Raw genomic sequence first — 11,225 nt, forward strand, 5'->3', positions numbered from 1 at the left:
TATTTTTAATTGTTCTAGTTTTAACATTACTATCTGGATTCGACTAACCTTTCAATAATCAATAATATCTAAAAGCATATGAAATTACATTGTATTACGTTATTGTAAATGAATCTGTATTCCATTTGTATAATAATAATAATCATATTTAATCAGATTTGACAATTATTACAGCATTTATAAAGGACAATACAAATGCGTAGGAACAATCATTTTATTTAAAGTAAAGTAGATAATAATTTATTATTCCATTGTATTTCTTTTACATTCAAAATATCAAAGTTGCCTACATTTCTATCCTCTAAATTTGATTTTAGTAAAATAATTATTATTATTTCACCAGTAAGATTGAGAATTAACAATCTGTTAGAAATAATCATCTCTATTTAGTATTGCAGAATTATTACAGTGTATGTATTTTACAATAAGAATATGTCACGGTAATTAACAATTTATTTGCAAAAAATTAAACAAGAATTTATTGTTGCACTATAGTTGTCTTATATTCAAATGCACCAACCTTGACAACGATACGGTTTTAACCTCCAAAATTGATGTTAAGAAAAGCAACCATCATTATTTTAACAGTGAAAAATAATTTCTATTATTGAAAGTAACAATTGCCAATCTAATTACAATAATCTGCACTATTGAAAATAGAGATTGCCAATTTATTAAATATAATCTTCGCTATTGAAACTAACGATTGCCCATTAATAAAAAACAATTCCCAATATTGAAAATAGAAATTGCCAATCCTACAAATATAATCCGCACTATTGAAAGTAAATACTGCCAATCTGTTAAAAATAATTCCACTATTCAAAGTTACCAATTTATCAAAAATAATCTCCGCTATGCAGAACAACAATTGCAAATCTAACCTCAGAATTATATCCATTACCTTAAAATAACAATTACTAAAACTAATCCCCATTAATGAAATTAACTATTAGTAAAAACAATCCCCATTACCCAAAATAACAATTACTGAAAATAGTCCCCATTATTCTTATCGGAAAAAACAACCACCATCTCAAAAAAAATAATTCCCTAGACTCTATTATAGCCTTCGAACTATTAAGCGACAGCTTGCGTGGTCATTTCCTGCGGCAGACTATAATCATCGTTCGCATTCGCTGGAACTTTTTCTTCATCCACAGTACCCCTCTTCTCCTTAGCCTCTTCCTTCCTCGGTGAATCGAGACTCTTGTTCGCGTAATCGCTAGCAACCTGAACGTCTTGTTGGCCACGTTTCTGCTCCTCCGCATTGCTACGGTTGGCAACCACGGTTCCAACCTGCTGCATGATCTTCATAATGTCCTGTTGCGATAACTGATCTCGGGGTGCGAAGCCAGTCTCTGGAACTTGCATCACACTGGACGATCTAAACTGCTTCTCCAGAGGTTGAATCAATTTGTCAGCCATCCTCGAGTTCCTAGACTGATCCCCATAGACGATCCTATCAGCCATCTTGAAGTCCTCAGGCTGGGCATCTTGATGCTGGCCGAACCTGTCAGCCGTCTTAGAGTCCCTAGGTTGATTCCCTTGGACATTCTGATAGTTCTGCGCCATTCTAGACTCCCTGAACTGATTCTCCGGGAAATTGCTAAGTCTTTGAGCCATTCCAGGGTCCTGAATTTGCTCTATTTGCGGTTGGCCGACTCGAACGTCTCTAGACTGATCTTCCTGCGACTCGCCAAGTCTCTGGCTTAGGCTAGCCCCCAGAAGCTGATCTCTTTGGGTTTCGCTTGTTGCACCGGTGACCCTAGATTCCTTGGATCTGTTCAGCCGATAATTACCTCCATTATTTGTTCGGATCCATCCGTACATTTTCGGGGGCGGGGGGAATAACACGGTTTTATCGACTTGAATTCCTGGTCTTCCGACCTCAAAAACGTCTGTTCTCGAATCGAACTGTTTTCGGGGATAATCTGAGGGATAAAGAGGAGCAGGATCATCCTCGTCAGAGTCGTCATTGTACTTGTCAGCTCGGTAGACCACCGATGTTCTCGTATCAGGATCTTCGAAAATAGATTTCGGTGGAACTGGAAGCTCATAGTTCAGGTATCCAGGATTCACCGATGTGACCTTAGGATCTGCTAGGTCGTAGGAGTCGAGATTCCTGAACGGAATCCTCGAAACCGGCCCGTTCGGTCGAAATGGTCCATTGGAGGCTGGACCAAAAGGTTGAAACGATGGACTGATTACCGGAGCAAAGGGTTGAAATGGTGGATTGGAGGCCGGACCATAGGGTTCAAACGGTGGATTAGAGTCCGGAGCAAAGGGTTGAAACGGTGGATTAGAGGCCGGACCAAGGGGTTGAAACGGTGGATTGGAGACCGGACCAAGGGGTTGAAATGGTGGATTGGAGACGGGACTAAGGGGTTGAAACGGTGGATTGGAGACCGGACCAAAGGGTTGAAATTGTGGATTGTAGAATGGGCGATTGGGTGGAAGCACTAAAGCGGAGTTTGGACTAAGGGGTTGAGACGGTACCTTAGAGACTGGACCAAGGGGTGAAAGCGGCACCGTAGGAGAATTCGGCGTTTTTATATTGTAAAAAGGGGAGGCTGGTGCAGGAGCCAGGTCAGGATAGACGTCCCCGAATCGGAGTGTGTTGGAACCTTCGCGTCCGCCGGCGCTCCAGGCCCTGCTGACTTCTGCGCTACCTCTGCCTCGAGCGGCTCCGTAATATGGATTAAGGGGATCGACTGAAAAGGGATTGGTACGGTACTGGGATTGCTGAGACTGGCCTTTGCCGCTGTACCAGCTTGTAGATTCTGCATCACTGAGCCGGGGAACCCTTGGAGATGGCGAGTCCCTGAAACAAAATTAAAAAATCCCCAGATTTCAAGACAGAACGTCATTAAAGTGCCTAGATCTTAAACGAGGTTCAATGAAAATCAGTACCTCTGGAACGAGGTATAATAACAATCTCTGGATTGCAAACAAGACATCGTCAAAATCGTTGGTATGTCAAGTAGAATGTTACCAAAATCCCTACACCTCAAATGGAACGTCATCAAAGTACCTTGATCTCTCAAGAAGGAAATAATGTAAATTCTTAGCAGACAAGACATTATAAATGTCCCTATATCGTAGACAGAATATTATAAAAATTTCTATATCGTTGACGAAGTACTGTGAAAATTCCTGTATCTTAAATAAAACGTTATGAAAATCTCTAGCTCGTAAGAAAGGCATGATAATCCTGTATTTCAAGCAGAATAAATAAACTGAACCTAGTTAGCAAACAAAATATCATCAAAATGTCTAGATCTAAAACAAAATGGCGTCTCAAACGGAGTAACGTGCTTAAACGAAAAATAATAGAAATCACAAACAAGACATCACTAACGTCTCTGAATGTCAAATAGGATATCGTAAAAATCCCTATACATCAAATGGAAACTAATCAAAGTCCCTACATTACATATGAACTCATTCTGCACCGTGACTTATCCACTTACTTACAATAAGATTTTCATAAATATGACTACTATATTAGGATCACTTATGATCCCTAGTGTATCATTTAAGAATTAAACCGTTTTTATTATCGAAAACGTTTGTGCTTCAGGATATAAATAACTTCAAACTGAAATGTTTTCAACGAGTTCGAAAAATGTTATGTTATATCGTAAGAAAAATGAGGTTGATATTTGAGCATTTTCCGAGGATTTCGCTGTGAAAAAAAAATGGCCAAAGTTCTGCGAAACGTGTTTTTTAAAACGACTGTACTCGTTTCGAAAAGAGGTCAGCCAGTTTGCTCGTGAAAAATCCCGAAAAACTCGGTTGATTCTGAAAAATTGACTTAGTCAATGCCGGCTCCGGTTTCTCACCAATTTGCCAAGGCAGCTGGGCTATCTCGACTGCACGAGGGACAGGAAGCATCCCTGCGGCTCCTCGATAGATCGCTCGCGTAGATCCCCGGCGATCCAGCAATCAGGATCGCGTTCACGAGCAGACAGTGCAGGGCGGGTTTTCGGACGATTCCTCCGATCATGCTACCGGACTATTAAACGCGGTTGTGTCAACGATCGCTTTATAAGCTAACATTGGTCGAGTGTTTAATATTGTTCGGCACGATGTTATGCTTCCAAATTGCGTCATTTTCGTTCAACGTGTCACGAACGATCGTTTTGCGTCGGATCGTTCACATTTCTGACACTGTTAGGATCTTCCGGAGAGCGACCTTGAGCCAGAAACAGCGACAAGGTGATGCAAATAACGATCGTTCTCTTTTTGGTCGATTGAGAACGTAATATTATTTTCTTCTTTACAAATGTGGCGTAAGAAAATTATTAATTACAGCCTCATTCTGTCTCAGCTGAACATTTTAAACTGTATCAATTTTTGATAGTATTCACTTTTTTTTAGTAATTATTCAACTGTCTATTTATGCATTTTTAACAAAATACGTACAGCACGAGTTTGCGAAGATTTTGAAGCAATTTAAGAATACCGTTGCGCTTTCGTCGACATATTGAAATTGTTAAAAGAAAATATTAATTGTTATTTAATTCCTGTCTCTTACAATTGACTTAGAAAAATTTTTATTTTACATTAAGATTGTCGAAGAGATTCTGAAATTGCAGTTTGATTTCAAACTGTTTAAATCGAAGACTAATTTAAAATTGCTTCGATAGAAAGACTAATTTTAAACTGTTTAAGATGGGAAACTAGTTAAGTGCATTCCGAGTCAAAGACTAATTTTAGATTGTTTAAAATCGAAGACTGAATTCAAATAATCTAAAATCGCAGACTGATTCGAAATTTTTCATAATCAATTATTAATTTAAAATTGTCTAAATTTCTTTGAAATTAAAGGCCGATGTAAAATTCTTTAAATTAGAAGACAGGCATAAAATTCTTTAAAATCGACGATTGGTTTAAAATTATTTTAAATTATTTTAAATCCATTGAATAAATTACTATATCTGCTGATATAATCTTCTTACTAGGTATTACATACTATCACATATTTTATTAAAATTTTTGCTTGGAAAGATCCGCGAATTCGCGTAAATTAATTCTCGGAAGCCTCATAAATTAAGAAATTATTCTGTAACATTGCATAAATGTATTCTGGTTTTATCGCTGAGTAAAAATGACTCTCGACAAGCTCGTCGATTTGCGCGGATTAATTATAAAATCAACGCGCCTCGAAAGGTTATCGGTGCAATTATGATTATTAAGATCGGCGATCCGGCGGCGAACAATACTGTAAAGTAAGAATTATAATTGCCAGCCGATAAAATGGTTATCTTGAGTCTAACAAGTCGCCCGGCACGGCCGAGCTTGCTTTTAATTATCGTTGGCATAAATTAGTTAAAGCGAACGTGACACGAACACGCGCTCTCGATTGTTTCTTCGTGGCCTGGATGCTCCGATTCCCTTCCCGTTGTTTTATGCGTTCGAATTTTTTTTTAACAAACTGCCTGGCGTAATTCGGAACGAGTCGGTTCTATCACACTTTTAAAAATGACGGAGGATAATGGACATCCACGCCGCCGCGTCCGCAATGAAATATTATTTTTAATTAACCTGGCAGAATATTATTTTGCGTTATTTATGGCCACGGATCTACGCGCGGTTCTCAGTTTCGGCCGGGGACGTCATTTCACCGCGGCCACGCAGATTTTATTGAAATTTATTGTATTAGTTTCATTGAAATTGTACTCATATTTAATGCCGTACTAAGGATTTCATTTTTTTCCCACCTACTGGAAAATAGCTGAAGTTATCATGCTTCCTAAACCAACAAAGAATCCTCACCTGCCATCATCATACAGGCCGATCTCGCTTCTTCCTTTAATGGCCAAACTACTAGAAAAAATAATTCTACATAGAATGAAAGAAAGAATCAACGCCAATAACCTTATACCACCACACCAATATGGTTTTAGGAACAAACATGCTACAACTGAACAAATACATAGGCTGACTAACACTATATCAGCAGCTCTGGAAAGAAAACAATACTGTCCTGCACTTTTTCTTGACGTAGAGAAAGCCTTCGATAAAGTTTGGCACGAAGGACGTCTAACAAAAATCAGAAAGAACTTTCCTGTACAAAAATATAGGAAAGCAAAGCTTTACAATTTTGGAAAGCGCTTTCTTGCTATTTCGTAAAGCTTTGACATATTTTCTATGCGAGACTTTTTTTATGCGGTCCCTCTCTACCTCGTAAAAAAATTTTCTTTAATATCTTGTGAAAAATTATTTCTTATAGCTATTTATGAAGTTTCTGAATATTTTTTTTTGTGCGGTTTTTTTTCTGCTGTCCCTATCTGCCGCACAAAAACAGTTGTGTGTGTGTGACTGTAAATCAAACAGTTTTGTAAATGAAATTTGATTTCCGAAATTTTGTTGCAGACAGGATACAGACGACGACATAATATCGAAGAAGTCGTTGCAATCGGTCAAGGAGATCATAGTCTTCCTCAAGAAGCGTATGTAACCATTTCGACATTTTAACCACAAATTCAGAAAGCATTATGATCAAAAATATCAATTTTCATTTCTCCTAACTTCTTAATTATTAATCTTTCTTTAACTATGAAAGCTGTACACATAATTACCCTATCTTAAAATAATTCTATACACCATCCAGAGTACAACAACACACTGTTTTATAACATTACGTAATATAAACATTTAAATATGTTTACGCAATATTTGAAGAGAGCGAGGCATTCACCTTCTGCAATCTATTTTAAAAATTATATATCGAAGTGAAAATCCAAATTTAAATAGCGTCGTCTAGGATGTAAGCTCGATTTTATTTATTTTGATCGGAACTTGGGACCATTTTGAGCCAGAATTTTTTAAAATACAAGTTCAAATTACACTATCCAACGTTGATGAAACAGCAAAAATGTTATGGCTGGGAGAAGACCCACTTCGCCAACATTCATGCTTTCCGATTCAATTACGATATTTTCCTATTTTTCACAAAAGATCGACTAGGAAAGCCGCGCTCCTTTTCAATTTTCCTCTGGTAAAACGGGCAACCGTATTCTTTTTCATTCCCCAGCGACACCCCAGCTTGCCTAAATGGCATATTCCAATTTTTCTATTGTGAAAAAACGCCTCTTCCTCTCGGCTCTCAACGACCCTCTCCGTCCCTTTTAATTTATTTTCTTCCACTTCGCCTTCGCTCTTTCAAAAACGCTTTCGCCGACGAGTTTAAACTATTTTCGACAAAAAATGAAAGGACGCTGCCGGCCCTTTCTTGGCTACGCGGCCTTTTCCTGGTAAAAAAAAAGGGTTGTAGGCTGCAGAAGGGTAACGGAAAGAGTGTGGGATAAACGGGTAAGAGTTCTGATGGTATCCCATTGAAGATGCGAGGGTGGAGGGTCTGTTCCGGCGCGGCGGGCGCCGCGAGCTTAGAACGCGAATCCTAAATTCGCTGAAGAGGGGGGAGAAACCTCATTTCGACAACAACAACGCGGCCCTCGAGTGCGCTGCCGCGTTGCAGCTCTTCCTCGGCCATTTGAAGAAACCAGTGATGCCTCAGCACGTCCAAGAACTGCTCCTCGGTAATTCTATACCACCAACAACGCCACCCTAGATATTCCCCCTGCACTCCCGGCCATAATCCGCATTTGCATACCCCGAAAACATCCCTTACATTATTATTTTATGCTAAGCCGGCCATTTTTATTTCCTATCTTCGACTTGCAATTTTCCTTTCTAATTGGAAATTTTTAATTTGTATCGTATCTTGAATATTGTTTTCTATTCGGCGATTTATCGTTCTAGATACTGATGCATTAATACTATTATTCTCTCTTTCTAATTGACAATTTTTGGTTTCGATTACCATTTCATATTTTTTATTTCTATTGTTTAATTGACAATTCTATGAGTCAGTTTTTCATTGAATTCAAATACTAACGAAAGTTTATATTTCCATTTTCCATTCGGTATTTTTTTCAGTTTAGTTCGCGCTCGGCGCTTTCGTTTATTTTTTAGTTGACAATTTTTATTTTTATTTGGTATTTCAGTTTCTGCGATATGTTTGATGTACTATCCACCGAGTGCTTTAATTCCTATATTCTATTTGACAATTTTTAATTGCAGTTTCTGCTCAGCAATTTCACTTTTAATTCTTTATTTGGTATTTCAATTTCTGCTACCCATTTGGTAATTTTTCATGTTAGATTCTATTTGGTACTTTTATTCTCACTTTCTACAATAATTGACAATTTTTAGTTTTATTTCCTACCTGATATTTTCAATTTCACTTTCTGATCGACAATTTTTAGTTTCAATCAGCATTTCATATTTCTTATTTCCATTTTCAAGCGCCTATTTATATTTTTATTTATAGTACTCTCTAAAATAAAGGAGGTTTAAACAGAAATATGTTTTAGAAGAAAGTATGGTTAACGGCATAGTTCTGAAAAAAATGTTTTAAGAATTTTTAACAATAATATTATTATAAGGAATAATGAAATACAGTCTTCTTAAGAACGCATACTGTACATATACGCTCAATATGCATAATACGAATAATATGCACACCTCCTCAAATTTTCTTCTGCACTTTGAAATCAATTGTCCCACCTTTCGACAGAAATTCAACTTGGTAGGAAACGGCTTCCGTTCATTTCTCCTGAAAATATAACAATCTTCGTTTTTATGCTTTGTTCAACAACGTTCTAATCGAATGAATTCGCAGTTCAATGCTGCAAAGTTTGCACATTTAATTGAACGGCGAATAAAAGTTGGCGCGAGCGCGGAACAGCGCAATGAAGCCGGAAAAGTGTTAACGTGTTTTTAATTCGGTCGTTCGCGAGGACAAAAACGCAATCTTTTCGATTGCACGCGCGCGATATTGCAACGCGACGCTGATGAAACGAACAAGTAAACGACGAACGCTGAGCTAAGCAATAATTCCGCCATGTTGCCCAATCGTTGGACGTTCCCGAGATTCTCGTTGCGACACGGTGCCCGATAATTAAAAGGGTTGCGCTGAGTCAGACATTTTGTAAAATTTCATTTTGGTGTTTCGATGTGTCCTTTGACGAGCGCCGCTTTTGGAAAAAATTCTTGACGACTCCGTGCTAACGGGAAGTAACTAAAGCCAGCTCCGTCACTACGGTGGCACTTTCGAATCAAATTCACGTTCTCGAAATTCTGCGACATTTCCAACTACCATTCCAACATTGCTAAAGATAGTATTATAGTAATTTCTGTTAATTCCTGTATTCCTTAATTCGTTCATTCCCTTGCTTAATTAATTTCATCAGTTTTCCAATATTTTCATTTCTCAATCCACTTACTTTTGTTCTCATCAATTTCTTGATTTCTTAATTTCTTTGACAATTATTTCTTAATATATTTAATTCGTTAATTCATATTTTTCTTATGTCACGGTTCTTCAATATCTGAATCGTTGTTTGTATATCTTCATTTCGTATCTTGCTTATTCAATTCTTGTAATTTGTTAATTTATGTGTTTATTCGTATCTATTCGGTTTAATTTACATCAATCTCTTGTTCCTTCAACATATTTGTTTATTGTTTTCATCCCCTATTTCGTTCATTCTGTCATGTTTTATTTCCTTAATTTTCTAAATGTTCAATTTCTGAGGAGATTTATTTCTCCATTTCCGATTTTGTTTATTCAACTTCTTAATTTACTAATTTATCAATTTATTTATTTCTGGCTCTCCATATTCATCACAAGAACTTTGCTCGAACTGGGCAGAATTGGAAATTTAGTTTTTTATTTTGTTGGCAGCACTGGCCCAGGAAAATGGAGGAACGGTAGTCATTCGCAGAAACTTTCCCGTGTCTACATCGTTATTTGCTAATGTAAATCATCGGTTTTCGTTGGACGTAATTAACGGTTTTTCACCACCTGTCTCCATTTGCAGTTAAAATATCGGATTCCACATAAAAAGTAGCGTGTCCTCGTCTTTGCAATTTATAAACTGGAATCAACGATTGCTGAAAGTCCATACTTACAATTTGACGGACGATGTACTTTTCTCTCACTGGTTTCATTGCAAATTTTCTTTCGTTATAACCACTCAGAAAAAATTACACATTTGTAATTGAACAAAAACCCAAGTTATCCCCATTTAATATTTTATTTCTGTCTATAAAACAATTCTACCGGAAAAATTGCTTTAAACAATAACATTTCAACGAACTTAAAAAATTATTTCATATTGAAACAATTACAAAAATACAATTTCCTACAAGCATTTACAAACGTTTCTAAACAGAATAATTTGTGTCTATCAAAACTAATTAAATCCCAAAAACGTAAGTAGAGATTGGCATCATAACCTAATCATCCGCTATGTTTCATAAACTGTCCCAGTTGGGCCAACAGTCGTCAGAAAGCTAAATATCGAATCGTCCCAAAGTCAATTTTTCCCTTATTGACTTAAGACATCATTGGCAACAGATGAGTGCGACTGATCTAACCCCCATATAGCGTACTTTAAGAGCTTTTCGAACAATTCTATAGCAACAATAATTTTAAGATACAATATTATAGTGAAAAAATTGAAAAAATGTTGAAAATATTGAAAAATGTTCTAAACAGAATAATCAAGAACTAACACTACTAGTTATGTTACCAAAAAGTAACTAGATATTGGTACTACAACCTAACAATCCGTCATGTTGCATAAATGGTCTCAATTGGACATCGTATCGTCCCAAAGTCAACGTTTCCCTTATTAGCTCGAGAAATCATCGACAACGAACAAGTTCGACTAACCTAACCTCCTCAGCGTTTAGCATAATCGACTAGGAAAGTAGCACACGCAGTGCAGGCCGATGGTTACCATAAATCCGGTGCCCTCCGTTCCCGCACGACTGTAACTACCGGCGGGGGCCAAGAATCGTAAGAGCGGTGATTAAATGGTAATTTCGCATCGACCAGCTGACAATCCGGGGGTGACCGCCCATGTGATTGCGAGGGACGCCCTGGGCTTAATACGACAGGACGTCGGCGGCCGTCACGGAGAGCTGCTGGCCGAGCTTCTTGATTTACTGAGACACTTGACTCTTTCCGGACCCCCGTCCGAGAGATCGGAACTACGCGGTTCGCCACTTCCGATAGCGCTGCTCCCAGTCTTTTTCACTTTAACGGTAAGCCCGGGACTTAACCTCAACCGTTCCTGTTCTATGAACGCGGAGATTAAACATACCTCTCTCTCTCTCTCTCTCTCTCTCTCTCTCTCTCTCTCTCT

General features: G+C 37.7%; 2 protein-coding genes across 2 annotated transcripts in view; one reads left to right on the plus strand and one right to left on the minus strand.

The window, feature by feature from the left end:
* Positions 1–295: 295 nt before the first annotated feature.
* On the minus strand, positions 296–4,009 carry LOC144472646 (uncharacterized). The gene is made up of 2 exons (XM_078185932.1): positions 3,846–4,009; positions 296–2,824 (listed from the first exon to the last, which is right to left on the minus strand). The coding sequence occupies exons 1-2, from the start codon at positions 4,007–4,009 to the stop codon at positions 1,081–1,083; spliced, it is 1,908 nt and encodes a 635-aa protein (XP_078042058.1). The 3' UTR covers positions 296–1,080.
* Positions 4,010–5,751: 1,742 nt separating this feature from the next.
* LOC144471989 (uncharacterized) overlaps positions 5,752–11,225 on the plus strand; it is an 8,706-nt gene continuing 3,232 nt past the window's right edge. The window contains exons 1-4 of the mRNA XM_078184617.1: positions 5,752–6,134; positions 6,382–6,458; positions 7,350–7,547; positions 10,916–11,124. Coding sequence (XP_078040743.1) covers positions 5,752–6,134; positions 6,382–6,458; positions 7,350–7,547; positions 10,916–11,124 — 867 coding nt within the window. The remainder of the gene's footprint in view (positions 6,135–6,381; positions 6,459–7,349; positions 7,548–10,915; positions 11,125–11,225) is intronic.

Source organism: Augochlora pura, chromosome 7, assembly GCF_028453695.1.
Source record: "Augochlora pura isolate Apur16 chromosome 7, APUR_v2.2.1, whole genome shotgun sequence".
NCBI lineage: Eukaryota > Metazoa > Arthropoda > Insecta > Hymenoptera > Halictidae > Augochlora > Augochlora pura.